At 47.9% G+C, this 20868-nt stretch overlaps 2 protein-coding genes across 2 annotated transcripts in view; both read right to left on the bottom strand.

The window, feature by feature from the left end:
• Positions 1–724: 724 nt before the first annotated feature.
• Susd1 (sushi domain containing 1) overlaps positions 725–20868 on the bottom strand; it is a 114348-nt gene continuing 94204 nt past the window's right edge. The window contains exons 11-15 of the mRNA XM_032903523.1: positions 19827–19923; positions 16490–16748; positions 13349–13388; positions 1495–1588; positions 725–1184 (exon numbers count right to left, since the gene is read on the bottom strand). Coding sequence (XP_032759414.1) covers position 1184; positions 1495–1588; positions 13349–13388; positions 16490–16748; positions 19827–19923 — 491 coding nt within the window. The 3' untranslated portion in view covers positions 725–1183. The remainder of the gene's footprint in view (positions 1185–1494; positions 1589–13348; positions 13389–16489; positions 16749–19826; positions 19924–20868) is intronic.
• Positions 3910–5775, bottom strand: LOC116901528 (endophilin-A2-like). The gene has a single exon (XM_032903511.1). It carries the CDS (start codon positions 5745–5747, stop codon positions 4641–4643), a length of 1107 nt encoding a protein of 368 aa, XP_032759402.1. The 5' UTR covers positions 5748–5775; the 3' UTR covers positions 3910–4640.

Below are 20868 nucleotides of genomic sequence, written 5' to 3'. Positions count from 1 at the left end.
GGAGAAATACTAATCAAGATAAATTATGGTTAGTTCCATATGGTCCTCCAGTGCTGGAACTGACTCTAGGGACCGGCATGGCACAGTGCCACGATGGAAGAGCTTGTGGACCACCTGAGTCTGAGAGTACTTGGGGACAGCATGGAGCCACTGAGATAAAAGTACCTCACGGTGCCATGTGGCCCTACATGTGCCCGTATTAGCATGGGATATAAAAGGTGCTAAAATATTCTTAAGTATTTACAGCCACACCTGTGTTCTGTGTGTGCCTAGCAAGGGAGGGAGGGAGAAGAGAGAAGTCCAGCCTTGGAGTTGAGCTGTGTTCAGACAAAAGGCTGAAGAACACCCAAGGGTTCTAAAAGTCAAACTTAATACACCCTGCCTGTATATCCACATGGACGGTAGGCTAGCCCTACCTGTAGCTGATGTTTCGTGGGCCATGACACGGTCTCAGTCATAGTTACTGGGGTGTACGGAAGGTGTTAATCACCATTGTTCCTTGCTGATTCAGCCAACCCCACCAAATCTCAAGGGAGGCAGAGAACAATTTTATAGATAAGGAGTAAGAAAAGGGGGACAAAGAGGAAGAATTGTGGAGATCACAGAGTGGGTTCTTCTGGGACGTCACTTCTGGTGTCACACGAACAACTGGAATTATATCAGAGCTAGGGAGGGAACCTGAGGGCGTGGCCAGGTTATTGTACTTTCTGGTATAGGCTAATCCTAAAACGCCCAAAACATTTATTCATATCAGTGTTCCTTATCCAGTGACCTCCTTCCCAAATCCCTGCCCAGACTTACGCCCACTCATTACCCACTGAGAAGAACAGATCCTGAACTAAGAGCAGAAGAACTAATTACAGGAAGATACAGAGGCTCCACGTCCAACGACCCCGGGAGCTGACTCATGGCGTCTGTGGCCTGTGGTATTACACTGGACATGAGTCTCAAGTTCATGGATACACAACTGACCCAGAAAGCAAGAAACACATAAACAGCTCTCAAGTTTTAAGATTCCACAGAGATGGCCATCTTGAACTCAGGGATGGGGTCATGCTGATGGAGAAAGTTTCGACCCCACACAAGGGCTTAGGGTGGGAGCCACGTGGCGGACAGGCCTGAGAAGCCGGCAGAACATCTGTGCATCGTCAACTCGGTCTTCCCATGCTGAGTCCACCAGCCATCTAGACAGAGACGGGGGAGAGAAGTCACAAACACTGCACGCCCTGCTGTTTCCTCACTTCGTGCCCCTGTGCAGCTCATACACGTGTCCGTAGGGCCCGGGCAGGGAAGCAGCACAGGAGACCAGCCTTCCTGGTGGACTGATGGGGTGGTCACTCTCCCTGCTTTTCTTCCTCCCAGCTGCAGGGTCAGTCACACTGCCTCCCTGCTGCCTGCGCCCTGACCCTCCCTCACACCCAGCTGCTCTGCTCGACTCCCACCCCTGCTTCCCCCCAATTCCACTCATTCTTCAAAGGTGACAGTCCCACATACCACACTGCTGAGAAGGAGAGGAACGCAAGGATGGTCACAAAAGCCACGGAGCCCAGTCCAACACCCACCATCTGCTGGACTGTGAGTGATGCGTCTGTGGGAAGAAACCATATGATGAGCCCACAGCAAGTCCCGTCACCCCCGGGAGAGCCACTTCCAACCGTGCACATTCTGTTTTAACCCAAAGCTGGGCTTCAGTTAACAAAGAATCCCAAGAATGCCTCCTCTCCAGTGCCTGAGTCCCCAACAGCTCCTGGAGATTTCAGGCCTCAGTAAACCACGGTTTCAAAGTATTTCTAGCAAGGAAGCATAGGACCAGATCACATTAAAGTAAACCACACTTGTGGACACACCGAAGCCACGTGAAGCACGCTGTGTGTAGATAGATCCTCACTCAGGTCGTCCACACTCTGACAGATTTTTATGCATCATTTCCTTCCACGTGGAAGGAGTCATCCTGATACCATTTGAACTCAGGTTTCAAAAATGTTAGCCAGTTCCGGTGGACACATATAAATTAGTGGGCAGAGGGACCTCTGTTTCCCAGCGCTATCAGCCGGATAGCACCACTCTCCTCTGCCCCACAGGCTCTCAGAGTCCACGTAAAAGTCCTTAGAACGTGCGTTCGATTTAGGAAACGTCACACGACAATTTCAGGGCGATCCCCGAGTACAAATTGAAACACAGCCACATCTGTGCTGCACATTTGGTCCAAGAGACTTATTCAGAGTTTCATGACTCCGCCAAAAGCTGTGATTTTTATTGGAAAACACGTATTTAACACTCTCTGTGTGTCACGCACTGTTGTAAGCATCTCACACATGTTGACTCAGGCTCCTGTGGTAGTTAAACTCGATGTCAATTCGATTGGGTTGAGAGGGACCTGGGAGATTAGGAAGTAGACCCCAGGGTATGTCTGTGAGAGAGAGAAGCCCCGCCCTGAATATGGTCATCACCATTCGGTAAGCCTGGTAGCTTGGGTGAACAGAAGCAGAAGGAAGAAGCTGGCTGGTTCTGGCTTGCGTTCCTTCTCTCCGCTTCCTGGCTACCATGAGGTGAGCAGCCTGCCCCAGCAATGGTGAGCTACCTCATTCAAGCCAGAGCAATGGACCTGGCTGACTCTAGACAGACACCCCTGGAACCATGAGCCCGGTCACATCTCTCACTCACCTAAGCTGTTTGTTCATTTCCTGTGTTACCGTGATGAAAAATTAACTCACACATCTCCTAACGAGTGTTTATATTCCCTTTATACAGAGGAGAGGCACAGAGTAATTAACTAAGCACAGCTCAGATATCTACAACCAGTTTAAGAGCAATTTAGGTCCAGTGGAAACCCTGTGGTGTCTTGGGCATCTGTCATCAAACACATCACTTTTAATAGTCAAGGAAAATTCACTCTCAAAGTGTTATAATAAGACTTTCTAGAAAAACATGGATCAGCCAGGAGGGGGTGTATACACCTATAATCCCAACACTCAAAATGTCGAGACAAGAGTACTATGAGGCCAACCTGGGTTGCACGGTAAGACCCTATCTCAAAATTACAATAAACAAAAAAAAAATTATACTTTTCGTATTCAGAAGAAATGGGACTCGACATTTTAAGATGCTAAATTATAAAATGAAAAGAGGCGAGTGAAGGCATCGGAATTTACTGCTATATTATATATGAAAAGACTCGAAGATAAGACATTAAGACAATGGAATATTAACATGGGAAAGAATATGCTAGAACAAAACACAGTGCACAGGAACAAAGCCAATCCCATCGAACCACTTCACAGCTCGAGAACTGGAATGAGGGTGTTCACATCCTATCTCCACACCATCCCTCTCTACCGTGGGACTTCAAACCAGTTCACCAGCCATTGCCTGCTCCAGTTTCCACACTGAGGGATGCTTTAAGCACTTGGACATCCTAACAACGGCACCCACTTTCCAGGGTTACTGTGAGAAATAACCATTTGCCTCATAGCACCAAGCGATGGCAAATGTCAGCTACTGGAAACTGTTGTTGTCGCTGCTTTGTAACTGTTTCAAACAATTGAGTGAAATGATTAATTACCTGTATCTGGTAGGGAGGAAAAAAAACCCAGCTAATTAGAATAAAGATTCTGATCACCTCAGCTTATTCCATACATCAAAATAAAATGCAGGTAGATTAAAGACATAAATTCAAATATGGAAGAACTGGAAAATGTTGTTAAATATTTATGTAATCTTTAAGTGGGTGAGAATTTTCTCATTATATTTATTAAGGTGGGAGCCTTATAGGCAACTGCATTCGAGAGCAAGTATTTTACATACACAGAACTACCAGGAGCAAAGTTAAAAACACCATTGGCACAATTAGTGAGGCTTTGGGTTTTTTGATTTTTTTTAGAAAGAGATATTTAATACTTTTTTAAAAAAAAATTAGGAGTAAAGTCCACTTCACAGGCTGGAGGACAGTGTTGCCCATCTAGGGGGCATGGGTGTGGCCCCACGTACCAGGGACAAGCCACGGGTTGTGGGGCAGCTGTAGAGAAGAGTGTAACTGAGTCCAGGCCGAAGCCTCCCTTATGATGCAGAGCTGGGGCTATGGCCAGCCTCGCATGCTGGTTGAAAAGGGACCTGCCAACTGCCTGTGGTCAGCTGTAGAGTCACATGAGCAGCTAGCAGTGGAGCTGGCTCAGGGGAAGGTGCCAGGGACCTGGGAATGTCCACTCTTTAGGGCCTTTGTGCTTGGTCTTCTACAGGGCTGAGCTGGGTCTGTGGTCCCATGGGAAGTGTACACATTCATGCCTTGTGCGCTTCTGCATGAGCAGCAGGTGCCAGGTGTCTCCATGTGCTGAGCTGGCTGTGCTTGCAGGCTGGGGATCCCAAGGACCTGCCTCCCCTAGGGAGCCTGGAGAGGGGCGTGGGCCCATCGCCAGCAACGGGCTGGGAAGGGTTGAAATAGGTGGGAGCTGCCACCACCAGAAAGGTAATAGAACCTCAGGGTGGGCCTTTCTGACTCTTAGGATGGGGGGCCCCAGGGCTGAGGGAGGAGGGAAGAGATCTCCCCTGGAGGAACATTAGTGTTTATAGAGCACCTTGGCATTAGACTACTGCCACACTGTGACTGGCAGCATGTGCAGGCGCTAGTCAGTGTGCAAGCGCAGTCACTGAGGCAGAGGCACCAGCACCTGCACATAGCTAAGTGGGAAGAAGCCTGACTGGCCATGCAGCATCCCCTCATACCAGTTCTCATCGATCTGGTTGATAAGCGTGATGAGGTCACCCTCTCGGAAGCCCAGCTCGCCATCATTCTCTGGTTCAAAGTCATACAGCGCCTTGCAGCTTGGCTGGTCCAGGGGTGGCATACTCTTGCTGGGCGTCCTGGTGGGCTTGTCCCCTGATCTAAATGATGACAAAGCTGTGATCTTGGGTGCTGAGGCACAGGGGAATCCCCCATTGGGCTGCTCCAGCTCTCCAAGCTCAAAGGGCTCCTGGGGCCTGGGCTTGAACTCCCTCCTGGGGCGTGAGGAGGCTTCTCTCACCCTGCACTTCAGCTTATCAGCCAGCTCCTCCAGGATCTGCACTGCCTGCCGGTGGTAGTCCAGCTGGGCATCCACTAGGGCCGAGAGCTGGCTCACCTGCTCAATATCAGTCTCCAGGAGGTTGTGCATACTGGTCTCGGCCACCTCCTTGGACTCCTCAAACTTCTCTAGGGCCTGACGCAGCTCCTCATCAGGGATCTTGCCCTGGCGCTTCTTCTTGTAGTCAAAGTCAAGGCGGCGGCCCTCCAACTTCTTCAGGTGGTGCTGGATCTCCTTCAGATTCTTGTCACACAGGTTCTGCAGTGGGTCGATGAAGTTCTGCTTGACCTCGATGTCCAGTGAGTCCTTCACCTCAGCCAGGCGCTTCATAGACTCACCTGCATCTAGCAGAGCATCGCCAAAGTTGGACTCTCCGCCTAGTTCCTTGCCATGGCGGACCATGCACTCTCCCAGCAGACCCTCTGACTGTGGGTAGCCAGGATTCTTCACTTGGCCCCGGATCTTGGATACAGTATTCAGCATAGTCAGCTTGGCCCTCGAGGCTGGGTTAGGTTGCAGATATTCTATGGTTCTGACCAGTACCTCTGCCACGGCCTTACTGGTGATATCCACTTTCTTTTCCATCTCTTTGAAGTCATCATCCAGGTTGGTCCCTTCGGCCCCACCAACTTTCTCGCTGACCAGCTGGCTCGCCTTGTAGAACTGCTTCTTCAACCCCGCCACCGACATGCCGCCTGCCACTGTCAGGCTTCCCGCTCGAACTGCTTTGGGTTTTTAAGAGAAAAATGTCCCCAATACTCGGGAGGCAGAGGTATGAGGATCACTGAGTTCAAGGCTAGTCTGCTCTACAGAGCAAGTTCCAGGACAACCAGGGGAGAAGGAGAGAGAGAGAGAGAGAGAGAGAGAGAGAGAGAGAGAGAGAGAGAGAGAGAGAACACAGAGATCACAGAGACAAGGAGGGAATACTGCATTGGAGATGCGGGGTTAAAGAGATTCTGGTACTTTTATGCTCTGAGTACTTCATGCAACTAACCCTTCTCCTCCCTCTCAGTTTTTGTTATCAGTATTTTCCCCACATACTTCCTCCACACTTTAATCTTTGATGAATGAAGGCCCAGGGACTGGAGTCCATGCCACGTGATTCTTGGATTGGCTAATCATTCATCAGGAGTTACTCATTAGCTAGCTGACGTCAGTCTTGCACTATCTAGCCCATTTCTACACCTATCTACAGCCCTCAGATCACCCACTCTGTCCACAGGGGTATTGTTAACTCTCAGCAGAAGTCGAAACGCACTGCTTTCTGCCCTTCTTCCTTAGCCAACGCTGAGTCTGCGTGAGGAGGAAAGGGGAGACACCCAAGACATCTCGTGCTCCATGCTGACTCATCAGAGTCATCCTCACTGTCACTATTGCTATGGGTGAGAGCCAAGCCATCACCTGGGCTAGCCCTGACTTCAAGCTACCTTCTTGAAGGCACTTTCTTGAATACTTTTGGTAGCGCCTTCTTCGTGCAAAGTCCTTGTCTACTGCTCAGCCCTAGCCTTCTCCTCCAGGTCTCAAAGGACAAAAATTGTGGGACTCTGCTCTGGTGTGCTTTATACAGGTGGAAAGATACCGACACCCCTCACAATCCAACAGGACAGGAGCGAGTAGGAGCAGAAGAAATCAACTTTCTCCAGACCATCCACCATCAGCATCCGCCTCAGCACTGAGCCATGCTAGTCCTTGTGGTAGAAATTGCTATCAAAAGTTGATGTTAAAAAGTGACTTTTGGGGTTGGTGAGATGGGTGACTCAGAGGTTAAGAGCACTGGCTGCTCTTCTGGACAAGTGGAATTCAGTTCCCTGCACCCCTGTTAACCGGCAGCTCACGACCTCCTGTAACTCCAGCTCCAGGGGATCTGACACTCCCTTCTGGCCTCTGAGGACACTGCTCTCCTGTGTCATACACTCACAGGGAGACAGGCACATAAAAGACCTAAGAAAGTGCCCTTTATTTTGCATAGTATACTTGGATGTTGGCTCCCGGCATGATTTCCTGTCCTTGGGTTCAGATCTTCTGGTTTGGTTCTCTCACACAAACTCAAAGTCTACAGCAGCACTCATGGGTGTGGCTGGACAGTTTTTTCCTCTGAGAACGCCTAATAAAATTTAGGAGTGGCCAATCTGAATGATAGGTTTTTTTATGGTCTTGTCATCCTCTGGCTCCCTTGCAGTCTGATGCTGTGGGACCTTTTATTTTCCTTCTGAATCATGCACAGAATATTCTCTTAGATACTCAGTCGAAGCACTCATGAGCTGTTAGTCACTCTTAGAGAAAGTAAATACATTTGAACTATAACCCCTCTCTTCAGAGACTCTGCCCGGGAGTAAATCTTTTACTGACAGACCACAGGTGCTGAAGAGGAAGTTAGACCCTGTGACAACCTTGATGACTTCCTCTGGGTGTGGACATGTTGTTCTCAGAACTGTACACAGGTATGGTCATTTTCTAAAAGCAACTGTTGCCACCAAATGGTAGACATAAATGAATGCCATGACTCAGCCGGGCTCGGGACACATCCAGAGGGCAGGTGGTACATTCCTGTGAACACAGCAGGATTAAGTGAGGACTTAGTGTGCTCTTTTTTTCTTGTGTTAGTCTAGGGCCTTCTTATCTGACTCCTCCACCATGGGTGACACAGAGAAGGGGAGAAAAGCAGGAGACAGATTCAGAGGGGATGTTTGAAAAAGCAGCAGCCTTGCTGACTTCATTTGCCTGTCACCTAACATACTGCCCAGCTACAAGCCCACCCCTTCGCTCAGGCGCATTGTGATGGGTTCTCTTCTCAGGACCACAACAGGGTTGGACTCAGAGTGTGGATGGCTCACCTCCCATCTGGAGTTTGTCCCCACTGTAAATTCAGTCCCTTGAAGTTACAGAACAATGGTCCACGTTCCCTTATGGTCTGTCAGCAAGGTTTATCTCTAAGCTCCTAAGGGTCACCCGCACTCGTTGTCACGTGGCCTTTCAAAGCTAGCAGGAAATTTCCAGTGTCAAATGTGTCTCACCCTTAGGATCTTCAAGATCCAAGTTCCGACCTGTAGACTCAAGTTCAAGAGTTTGTGCAACAGGTCACATCTACTGGAATAATGTCCTTGCTAAAGACTCCTCAAAGTTCACCCTCCACAGCATCACTTACAACAGTCTGACTGAATAACCAGACAAAGATGGGTATACAGCAGGGGCTAGCGATGTGCGAGACTGCCTTACAACCCCATCACCACAACCGGGGGGGGGGGGGGGGGGGGAAGGAGGGGGGGAGGGGGGGAGGGGGGGGGGGGGGGGGGGGAGGGAGAGGGGAGGAGAGGGGAGAAAAGGGGAGAGAGGGAGAGAGGGAGGGAGGGGGAGGGAAGGAGAGAGAGAGAGAGGAAGGGGGAGAGAGAGAGAGAGGGAGGGGAGGGGAGGGGGAGGGAGAGAGAGAGAGAGAGAGAGAGAGATTCTCCCACTATCCCCAGGAGATTAGTTTCAGAAAACATTTATTTTTTTTAATATTAAAGTCCCACATAAAGTGTGTTTGCATGCTTTTGGATGAGAGCAAACATGGAGGAGTAACCTCTTCAGAAACCAGCTGCTCCTCCTGCAAAAGCTCCTGGTCCTCTGCCTTCACCACCCGCTCCTTCTGCTGCGCAGCTGGGACTCTCCTCTCAGACCCCCACCTTAATCACCAGATACACCACCCTCTCAAACAAACGCAAGATGTGAGAATTCTCCTCGGTCACCTGGTCATGGAGCTGAGGGACTTGTCTGTCCACTGAAGCCTGGCACCACAAAGGCTGCTGACGAATAAAAGCAAGCAATTCATCTGTGATAGATCCAACCACCACCGTCATCCCAGCTCTTCCTGTATGCAGGCTTAGATTTGCGAGCTGGTTTGATACTTTGTTAGAATAATGAAACTGCCTGAGTGTGAATAAATGTGTACAGGGTTACACCCAGAATCTGCCTATTAAAAAAATGTGTTTGCATGACTTTACTCTGTCTCCAGATTACTTTGGTGAACACAACATAAATACTAAGCAAATAGCTGATATGCTGTGTTGTTTTAGGAAGAACGACAAGGAGAAAAGCCAGTCTACAGTCAGCATAGCAGCCACTATTTTCTGAAATACCTCAACCTTTAGCTGACTGAAGCCGCGGATCCCTGGATACAGTTGACTGACTCCGGACACCCGCACGTACACGGTAGCCTTGTAGCTTTTGAATTTTCCCTGCTTATTTAATTTGACAAGTATTAAGTCTGTGCTGCATTCTTCATAAAACTGATGGCTGCCTACCTGCTGGACTCGATGTACTGCAAGTGAGTATCTAATGCATGCCAGCAATGGTCCAGTTTGTTTTTATCAATATTCTCCCCAAATGTTTGAAACCTCACAGAAAAAATAATTATCAGCCGCTTCGCAGCGTGGGAGAATAGCTAAAGAAAAGGAGACGAAGGGGTGACCACGAGGAGCTCGGAAAGACTTCAGGAAGAGGATGCTAAGTTTCCATCTTGAACGGGTAGACTGCAGCAAGCAGCCCTTACAGGGAGCTGACCGGGCATTCGGGTGGGTGTGATCAAGTCACTGTGTGAGCAAAGGCATTAAGAGAGAGACAGCGTAGCTAGGATACCCATAGGAATGAGAAAGAATGAGAGACATCATCAGTAGCTGTGCTGGTGTCAGAGGTGTCAGGCAGAAGGCTGGAAGCAACGGGAAACCTTAGAAGAGCTACCAACGGAAACACTAGACTGAGCAGTGCAGTTCGGATGCAGGTCAGGTGGCCACAAGCTGGGATAAAGAGGGGAAACCCGAACTTGTGTGATGGGAGATGAACCAGGAGGCTCTGCCACCTTCCTCTGCTACAAGGATGAGGGCCTGAGCTCTGCACGGAGAGAAATGAAAGGTATGTGGCATGCAGGCTGAAAGAGAAGTGAGGCGTCACCAATGCCTTGGGTTTCATCCCTCTGCCTGAAGAATGTTCCCTGATTATAGCTTGACTCAAGAGATCACAGACTGACAGTACTTTGTGGCTGGAAGGAATCTCAGCCCAGGCAGAGGTGGCTGAGGACTAGCCAAGTTAAAAACCATTTTAAAGACACCGTCTGATCAGGAGCTTGACGGAGGTGAGGATGCTCAGGCCTCTGCATTTGACATCAAGGACAATTCCCTGACTGTCAAGCTTTCTCAGTGGTGGCACTGTGAAAAGGTAAACACAATACTCCATACTGGGCCAGAGCCAGATGAATGCCATGCGTCAAGGATCCAAAATGATTGGGGGATGGGCTTGCATCACACTCCTCCAAATTACCTAATGCGAGTTGTCCTGGCTAGGGTTTCTATTGCTGTGTGCAATACCATGACCAAAAAGGAAGCTGGAAAGGAATCGGTTTATCTGGCTTATCCTTCCACATTGTGGTCCATCACTGAGGGAAGTCAGGACCAGAACTCAAACAGAATAAGAACCTGGAGACGGGAGCTGAGGCCATGGGGGTGTGCTGCTTCCTGGCTTGCTCTCCATGGCTTTGTCAGCCTGCTTTCTCATAGAACCCAGGACCACCTGTCCAGAGATGGCACTAGCCACCATGGGCCAACCCTCTTTATCAACCACTAATTAAGAAACTTCGACACAGGCTTGAATGCAGCTTCATCTTACTGGGGCATTTTCTCAATGAAGGCCCCCTCCTCGCCTGTGTTGAGTTTGCTTTAAACTAGCCAGCATAGGAGTCTTCACTGTTTGTTTGTTTTTTCTTTGTTGTCTTCATTATGGTCATTATTTGGGTTTCCGAGACAACCACGGAGCATTGGCTGCTGGTGGCTGCAACTCACTCTATAAAACAGACTGACCTCAAACTCAGAGACTGACCTGCCTCTGCCTCCCGAGTGTTAGGATTAAAGGTTCTCAGTAATGGTTCTTCAGTTAAGGGTGCGGAGAGAAGGACAATTAGAAAAGCCATTCAGATATTCTCAAAATCCTTCCTATTCATCACAGAAGACCGACTACAGCCTCCTCTGTTTCTTCCGCCTGCTTTGTATCTCTCCCAATCATAGTTTCCAGATGGGGTAGATTCCAGAAGCTGTTGCCTATGTCTGAGAGTGTGCAGATCTTATTTGCAACTGTATTTTCCCTGTGAGCACTCTATTCTGTCCCTGGAGCTTCAGGGCATGCCCTGGATGCTGGGTGTGTATGCTTGTTTCCCGAACCCTTTATTAAGCTGCTTCAGAAATGAACTTGGCCACAGCACACATCTCTGTTAAGAGGGCGATCTAAGATATAAGGGGCCAGATAAGTCGCCTGGCCCAGCTCCAGAATCAGCTCTCTGCCCTCGTTGAAGAGAGTTTGAGTAGAGATTAAAAAAAAAAAAAAAAAAAAAAAAAAAAAAAAAAGACGGAAAGTAAGGTGAGGCGAGAGGCAGACAGACAGACAGAAGCCTCACTCCCTGAGCCCCTCCTCCATGTTCCCTGCTACGTCCCCTCTACAACAGAGCACCCACTGTAAAGTCTGTCCACCGCAACCCTGGAAGAGGTCACGCTGCCTCACCGCTAAAGCGGTCTCCTGTGGCTGTGCTCAGAAGTAGGGATGGGGTGAAGGGAGTTAGAGGACACGTGTGGGCCGAGGGCAGCATTCCTCGGAATAGCCAGGAATAGGACCATACTCAAAGGTTATAAACTTAACAAGATTTCTGGAATTAGCCACAAACTAATGGAATCCCTGGGAATCAATTCGACTGGCTAGCTGCCCACTGTTTTTAAGCAAATATCCAGCTAGGGAAGCCTGACAAACAAAGATCAGGGATTACTCAATCCTGAGGCAGCTTCCCAACCCCTTTGAAAACTCTGTTCTTGGAAGGGGAAGTTTCAAAATGCCTCCTCAGCCAGAGCCAGATCTGGAGCCAATGGAAGGAGAACTATCCTACCTGGAAGACCCAAGTCTGCCAGGGCAGCCAAGGCTTTACCTCCTCAGGGTGTGTGTGTGTGTGTGGCTGCTGTCAAGGGCACTGATTTTTGCCATTTGGTGTCATATACTAAAGTCTGAGAATGATTACATCTTCCATGTATCAGAGTTACACATCTGGATCAGATCAAGAAAAATATACAACCCCTGGATTCCCGGCCTTGGAGCTGGACACAGCAACCGACCTTTGAACTCTGTTCTTTTCCAACATTCCTTGGTGGGGGTGGGGTTGTTTTATTTTTTCCCCCTAGATGTAGGATAGTTCTATTCCGCACATAAATTGTTTTCATTAATAGAATTATGCATCATTAATAGTGGGGACAACTCTGAGAAATGTGTCAGTGTGTAATTCCTCATTGTGCACACATCACAGAATGTTCTTAAACAAAATAACGTAAGTAGCCATGTCTCTAGCTGACACAAATTCCCCCACATCCTGTTTTAGGCAGAGTCTTATTATGGATCCTAGGCTGGTACTCACTGTCCTCCGACCTTTGCCTCGAAGTACTGGGATTCAACCATATATGGTCCACGCCACGCTCTAGGAAATGCACTCTTTTGTGCCTTCCCCTAGATTTGTGGTCCACCACTAGACTCAGTTGTCGTTATTGGTATGTGACTGAGTGCATGTGTGGCTAAAACACAGTGTACAGCCAAACAGCAGGTTTCTATAGCTCTTCTTTTGCTCTGCAACTAAGCTTTCCAGTGCTCTTTTTTTTTTTTTTTTTCCGGAGCTGGGGACCAAACCCAGGGCCTTGCGCTTCCTAGGTAAGCGCTCTACCACTGAGCTAAATCCCCAGCCCCGCTTTCCAGTGCTCTTAATCTTGGTTAGAAACTTTCCCTCCTCTCAGTGCCACTCTGGTGGAACAACTGCTCTCTCCCCAACAAGCCACACAACCTACACAACACCAACATCGACTGATCCTATCTCAAATCCAGGGTGACTCAGCCAATGGAAAGCCACCCAAGCTAGGAGGAAGAACTCTTCTGAAGTGTAAAACGTTGTCCTCACTGAAGTTACTCACTGGGTGTCTAGGGCTCTTCTCTCCTCTCTTATGGTTACAGGAGAAAAACAATAGGGCCGACTGACATTGTCACAGGAGAGCTGGGAGGCTGACAGCAAGAATGGTCCCCTTTGTGGCTGGTCACATAATTTCATGAGCTCACATCTCTTCAGTAATGACTCGAATATACCATACCCTGTGGCCTGAGAATGTCTATATTTCTCTGAAGATACCTGAACTTGTGTATCTGTCACCACTTGTGACAATATAAAGCAAGTCCTCAATGTAAGATTGGTGCTGCAGACTGAACATGGAAGAAAGACAGCGTGCGTAGAGAGAACATAGCCTTACCTTTTACCTCAGCCATGACAGCACAGGAGTATCTTCTCACCTGGAAGGGAGACAGAAAGGCCCATGTAAGTAGGAGACATGGGGCATCATTTTAAACAATATACTGCAGATGCTAAAGCCCTCTGACTCTCAGACTTCATACCCTAATTTGAAAATCTTTAAAGTCCCATCTAGTTTTTGCAAGTGTGTGTATTTATGTTTTGTGTTGCTAGGGATTAAACTCATGGCCCCATACATGCTTGGCTAGTGCTTTACCATCGAACCCCAACCCTAACCCTATCTCTTACATCTCATAATTCAGACACATATCTCCAGTGTTCAGAAGACTGGCATGGGTCACACATATAGGAGTGGCTCTAGACATCATTTCTGGGGGTTTCCGAAAGACCTCAGAAAGCTTACACCATGAGTAGACAATGAACTACTCATTCCAGGAGCTCTGGTATAATAATATTTTGTCTCTCTGGATGTGGTGTCTCTCTTAGCAACTGTGGTGACCCAAATGCAACAGGAAAAGGGGACCTGCAAACTCACTGGAACTGAGGACCTCGTCTTCTGGCAATCATCCTCACTGTCGATGGAGACAACTGAGACTCTTGAATGTGGCTAAGGATTCGGTGCGGCCTCCCTGGGGAAGAAGCTAAAGAGCCACCCCTCCAATCTCATTATGAGACTCTTCAGTGACACATTGGGCACTCTGGTTCTTATGTTCTTAAAAAGGCTTTTTAAAAATATATTTAAATCGAAAACTTCTGGGGAAAAGGCTTTAAATAGCCACGGGTTTCAAATATAATTCAGTTTTGCCTTGAGGCGAGCTTTGAAATTAGGAATGAAGAAATATGTATGTCAAGACAACGAGAAGCAAAGGGCAAAGCCGGTCACTGAAAACATTACAGCCAAGAAACTGACAGGGGCCAGGTGATGCAGGAGGACCATTGACCTGGTGTGCCTGGATCAGATGCACATCTTAGAAAACTCACCCTGCAGTAGCTGGAGCAAGGGGATGGGTAAAGCAAGAGACAAGAATTTGAATAAGCGATGGGCAAAGAAAAGATGGGGAACTCTCCAGCACAATGCTGGCTTAGAAAGGAAGAGAAAAGAAAATGACTTTCAAATGGCATTAAGGTGACAGAACTGATCCGAGTTGATAAGAGAGCAGACAGGAAGGCAAGAACGCAGGAGAAGACAAGCCTTATTCCTCCCTTAGTCTCAGGGCACAATGGGGCATTGATTAGGACAAATATATAAAAGAAAAACATGGAGATATTGGAAGACTAATACTTTCAAAAAATACTGTGAAGACAGGATAGTACTACCATAAAGACAGGAATGTAAGTCAATGGACCTTCTATCATCCACCAATGAATCCTTGATATATGTCAGATATATTTGAAAGAAGCACTTCTAATGGTTAGTTTGGTCAACTCAATACAATCTGGAATCCCCTAGAAAGAGAAACCTGTAGGGGCTATCTGGATCAGGTGGGTTCGTAGGTATGTCTATATGCAGGTATTGGGGACTATTTTAATAATTTTATTTGACACGGAAGACCCAGCCCACCATGGGTGGCACCATTCCCTATATTTGGGTCCTGGACTATATAATAATAAATAGTGATCTGAGTAATATGCATGTATACATTCATTCTCTCTCTCTGCTCTTAATTGGGACTAGCTGCTTCAGGTTCCTGCCTTGACATTCCCAAAATGGTGTGCTATACCCTGGAACTGTGAGCTGAATAATTCTTCCTTAAAGTTGCTTTTTCTCAGGGTATTTTACCATCACAACAACTAGGCCAGAAGCTAGAACAAGTGCCAAGAATTTAATGCAGACCAGACAGTCTTTCAACAAGTAGTGTTCAGATATTAAAAAACAAACAAGCCAGCATGGTGGTACGTGCCTTTAATTCTAGTGCTGGGGGTGGGGGTAAGGCAGGTGGATTTATGAGTTCAAGGCCAGCCTGATCTATTGAGCGAGTTCCAGGACAGTTAGGGCTACACAGAGAAACCTGGTCTTGGGGGAAAAAAAAAACACAGGCTGGACAGGAGGCCTATACAGAGAAATTCTGTCTCAAAAACAGACAAGAAAGACAAAAAGCAAAGATGAAAACTAGTAAAGAACTTGAATAGGCACTTGTCCTAAAGAACAGAGGCCATTAAGCACATGAATAGGTGCTGAACACCATTAATCTTTAAACGCAGAGCAAGGCCACATAGTGAGGTGGTACTGCCTGGCACCCATCAGGCTGCCTACTACATTATAATGTTGAGGTAACAGTATTCTGAGCTTTATAATTCCTATAATATTGTTACAAAGTAGTCCTTGGCCTCTCTGCTACTCATACATAATCTTAAAAGGTAAGCCTTGGTTTGCTGTCGGCATGCCAATGGTACATCGACGTCTGTCCTACGCAGAATTTAATAGGTGCCTGTTTTAAATCTGAAGTACCTCACAGTCGAGATGGCTACATACTTCCAATGTAGATGGCTACATACTTCCAATGTAGATGGCTACATACTTCCAATGTAGATGGCTACATACTTCCAATGTAGATGGCTACCAATGTATCGGTCAAGAGATGTCTTGTCGGCATTTGTGTAATTTTCCTGGTTTCCAGCCCACATAGTTTTACACCAAGTTTAGAATTCTCCTAGCTTGTCCAGCTCCTTACAGTTTCCCATTGTTGAAAGAAACGCAGCCTGTAGAGATGAAGCTTTCTGAAGGAGTGGGGTGGGGCCTAAGAAAAACAAGGCAGTACTGAGCGTGTCTGCCACTCTCTCCTCCTGTTCCCCTGGAAAACGAGGGAAGGCAGCACCCCGGGAGAGCAGAAAGGAAACCGCCAGAACTAAATCAGTCCTTTCCACCTGGGACTGTCGAATTCTGGACTCATGAATCTCGAGGAGCCCTCAAAGCAGAACAGTTGCAATAGAGACGCAGCACAGCCTCAGAAGTGCGGCTGGCGCCTATGCAGGTCTTACCTGCCTACCCATTAGAAAGCCTGTGCTCACAAGGCACGACATGTTTCTGTGGTTATTCCATGTGGCGTCCACCGTAAACATGGGAGAAAGGTAAATGCAAACAATTTAAACCTCACACAAAAAGGAAGATACAGAGGCCAGAACGTCGTTGAAACAACTATACCTTGTTCCATTCACTTGTGATCCGTAATAGAATGCAATACTCATTTACTGTCTTCAAAGGTGCGTTATAATATTCCCCATAGTACAGCCGGTCTCCAATGGATATCTCCAATGTGTCATCTGGAACATCACTGGCCAGTATTTCTGCAGCCACATATCCATCAGCAGGAGACGCGTTGCCAAAGAATGAAGTGATGCCTTCAGAATCACAAGAAAACGTGCTTTGCAAGGACAGGGGGAGGACCAACACCTGATATGAACTGGGAGGGGGGAAAAAGCAGAGAAATTGGCAGGGGCCTTGTGAAGAACGGAGGTCTTGCTCATCATCAAGCTCCTGGCCAGACGTAAAGGTTGTCAGGCTGCTTGTTTGGAAGACTGTGTGTTCAAGCTTACTGAACTCACACTGTGTGATAAGCGCCTTAAAGACAACGGATCAGATGAGAAAAACCCGCTGGCTACATGGGACTTAGCGCATGCCAGTTCTAACTGCCATGGGCCTCTGCATCTACCTACAGCCAGATGACAAGCCACGTCCCAGCCTCACAGGGAGGCCAAGCAGAGTCTCTCTAGCTGGGAGAGACTAGAGAGTGTATCACTGCCTTGTGTTTGTCACACGGTCGATCCGATCGGCAGTGTGTCACATGGGCCAGCGGAGCCTGGCACCGGGGAGGGTTTAAAAGTCACATGAAGGCTGGTGCCCGAGAGTGAAAGTGCTCAGTCTGAAGAGCGGCTCCAGGCAGTCATGTGGTGACTTAAACAGGACTCATATGATTTACGTTCCCCGCAGTTCAGAGGCTGACACGGAAGGTCACGCCAAACCAGTGAGCAGTCAGGAGTAAAAAGTCACCGGGAGTTAATCTGGACTGACATGGCCCCGAAAAGGTAAAGTAGCGTATGGATCTGGTGAAAATGTCCCTTAAACAGGGGCAGAGAAACACACGATTTTCCACCAAAGCGAAGCGGCCAGTCGGAAGCAGCGAGGAATGAGACGCGTCTGGTCAAGCCGTGCCTCCCTTTCTATTCCTGCCGGCAAAGCATTTACTTCTGGTATCTTAAATGTGTGAACATGTCCGTCCTCTCTCTGTTGAACTTGATAACGGGGCCGGGGGTGGGGTTACAGGACTGCCTCTTGGATCTGCAGGTCCTTTCACATCTCTTCCTTTATTAAAGTATTTATTTTTATTTTACCTGTCTTGGTGTATTGTCTGCATGTATGTCGGATCCCCTGGAGCTGGAGTCATAGACATTTTTAAGCTCCTACATGGGTGTTGGGAATTGAACCCAGGTCCTCTGGAAGAGCAGCCAGTGTTCTTAATTATGAAGCCCCCTTTTCACATTTCTTTAGTTATGATCAACTCCCATAAATGCCGGTTGAGTTGAATTTTCAATAGAGAAAAAAAAATGCCTGGACCAATTCCAAATGTGATTAGGGTGATTTCCAAACCTCATTAGGCCACATAATTCTATTTCACCACCAATTTTGGGCTTCCTGCTCCACATTGTTAATGCCCCATTTCCTGCTCCCTAAAAGCACATGAATCACTTGGTTAAGGAGAGGGGAGCCCTCCCTACAGTAGCTGTTGTTTTTAGAAAGTCTCCAGCCACCTGTTATGTCCCCAACCATGTTAGGTGAGGGCCCTGATTTCCACAGAGCCTGAGCTAACTTTCAGAAAAGGACTCTGAACAAAGGGGATTAAGTAAAACCTGCAGAGTAACAAATAGCATCAAAAAAGTTGCCTTTGGGGAACCCCGGTGACAGCTTTTCTGGGGACTTGAAGGTACAGTGGCCATGGGCAAGAAGTCCCACACCGACTCACCCTACCAAGTAATTGAGTTCAAGGCTCACCTGCACCCTGTTGATTCTGTACACTGACCTGTATCGGTACCGGTCACGGGACAGAAAGCATTTAGCCTGTTAAATATAGACATTCCTAGGTCCCCACCCCAAACCTGTGGGATCAAAGTCTCCAGGACTTGAGTCAGAATGTTAGCTGCTGATAAAGCCAGCTGATGCCTGTTAGCTGGTAAGGGTAAGAGACATTAGCCTTCGGGGAGACCAGGGACAGGCCTGACCATCTGCCTAAGCCCTGTGTGCTCCAGGCCAGGGTTCACACACAGAACAGACTCTGGCCTGGCAAAGCTGCTACTTCTAGCTCAAGCCACACAGCCAGGCTGGAGACGGGCACAGCTCACCTCCTGGTAAATAACCCTGGTGACATGAAGGAGGCAGTTGCAGTGGGTTGGAACCTGTCCACGGGGCCAGTCAGCAAGGACTTCTCCCCACTTCCACTGCCCTCCCCGCATGACTCACAGGTCGCCACTTCCTGTTTTGGAACCATCCACGATACACTGCCACCCGGCGTAGGCTATCATTTTGTTTCTCTTTTATGCCGTAATTATGCAATGGTTTGGCTTAGGTTTCACATCTGCTCTTGTAAATTCATTCAGGCCATGATGCCAGGCTTCTGCTCCCCTTACAGCAACAGGATTGCAGAACTTTCCAGTAACTCACCAGGAATCAAGAAACAGCTGCGGAGGCCCCTATGTCTGTCCCGAAGACTTGAGCTTAGCCCAGTCTGAAAGCAGGGCAGCCTGTTCTACAGCAGATGGATACTCACACTATCTCCAGACTTGCCTTTCATTCTTTTAGAATATCTCGCATTTATTTTTATCTGGATTGCACTGAAGGGGCCATTACCCTGGAGGGACATGAAGGTCAGGCCATGCACACTTCAATTCCTTGACCCCTAGTGCCTCGGCTCCCACCTGCAGGCCAGTGCTAACCTTCCTGTCTGAGAAGGGGGACTGACTGAACTTCCCTAACTCTCCACGACCTTTTTAAACAGAATGCAAAACTGAGCGCAATGTAGTCCTCCAACAGAGGTAAATAAATCCCCTCTTAGCGCCATTTGGAATCCCAGCTGGTCACTCACTACATAGTGTTGTGCCTATATAATTCAATATGTGAACAGATAAAAAGAGTTCTCCCAATGACATTTTCTGAAGCCACTACAAACACACCCCAATTTCAGCCTGACGTAAGAAGGAGACACTGCCTCTGGGAAAGGAGACAACCCTTGTGACCCTCCATCGTTAAAGGTTGTGCCATGGGAAGTGGATGCAAGGGGCCGTGTGGCCTAAATGCTTGCCTCTGGTCCCTGATAGGTCTTGCTCTTCATTGGGAAGGGAGTTCCTGAGATGACAAGCCTACTATGTGCACAAGGAAACAAAGCAAGAGGCCCCGTTGTATTGATCCAGCTACCCAAGTTCAGCCACCCACAGGGAAGCCATCCCGCTCACACAGTGGGACCACTGTGTGGAGAAAGACAGGTACTCACCTGATAGGTCCATTTATCTCCTTGGCTTTCCGCAGCCTGAAGCGTGGTAGAAGCTTTGTACGCACAGTGAAAAAGTCTACTTCTGGAAGGGGGGGCTCTGGAAACATTAAGAAGGAGAAAACATGGGGGATGGGGCGGGTGGTCAGATCAAGTAAAAAGCACAAAGGAAGTGGTCCTCCAGGATGCCATGAAAGTTTTTAACCTAGAAACTGGAATCTATGTCTATGTCTATGTCTGTGTCTGTCTATGTCTGTCTGTCTATCTATCTATCTATCGATCAATCTATCTAAATGTTTCAATGTATGAGTTCACTTGAAACATTTAGATTAGTCAAATTCACAGAGCCGAGGGGTGTGGCAAGGAACTGAGTTCATTGCTTAAAGCTCAAAGGTTGTGTGTGAAGTGATAAACCGTTTAGGAAACTGGTGGTACTTGTGCGACATGGTGACTGTCCCAACACTAATACAGCAAAATGGTTACTGTTGTTACATTTTAGGCTATATGTTTTCTCATAATAGAAAGAAGCAATGACCACGGTTTAACACCCACAGGGTGTTGGTGTTTGCTACATCAACCACGGGTTTGGATGTTTGCTAGACAAAATCTTATTTGGTAGGTGCCGTGGTTTCAAGATGGCTTAAGGGTGTCTCCCCAAAACTTCAGACATTGGAAGCTTTGCTCCCAGAGTGATGATGTAAGAGGAGCCTGGGGTTGGGGATTTAGCTCAGTGGTAGAGCGCTTGCCTAGGAAGGCGCAAGGCCCTGGGTTCGGTCCCCAGCTCCGGAAAAAAAAAAGAACCAAAAAAAAAAAAAAAAAAAAGAGGGAGCCTTTTTAGATGCAGAGTCCGGTGGAAGGCCTAATCAGTCACCGAGGGTGATGCTTCTGGGAAGGACTGGTGCCGGTTTCAAGGAGTGAGTTGGCTCCCAAAAACGTTGTCATAAAAGGAACAAGACTGGACCCACCCTGCTTGTGCTTACTGCTAAGGCACATGGACACTTCCTTAAACAATCCATTATGAAGTCATCTTCCAAGGAGCCCTCAC

Source organism: Rattus rattus, chromosome 1 (assembly GCF_011064425.1).
Source record: "Rattus rattus isolate New Zealand chromosome 1, Rrattus_CSIRO_v1, whole genome shotgun sequence".
NCBI lineage: Eukaryota > Metazoa > Chordata > Mammalia > Rodentia > Muridae > Rattus > Rattus rattus.
The sequence above is the reverse complement of the archived record's forward strand: the minus strand, read 5'-3'. Positions and strand labels throughout refer to the sequence as shown.

What these genes read in the sequence shown, in the direction of transcription:
- LOC116901528 (XM_032903511.1), bottom strand. Translation starts at nt 5,747, where the DNA reads ATGTCGGTGGCGGGGTTGAAGAAGCAGTTCTACAAGGCGAGCCAGCTG.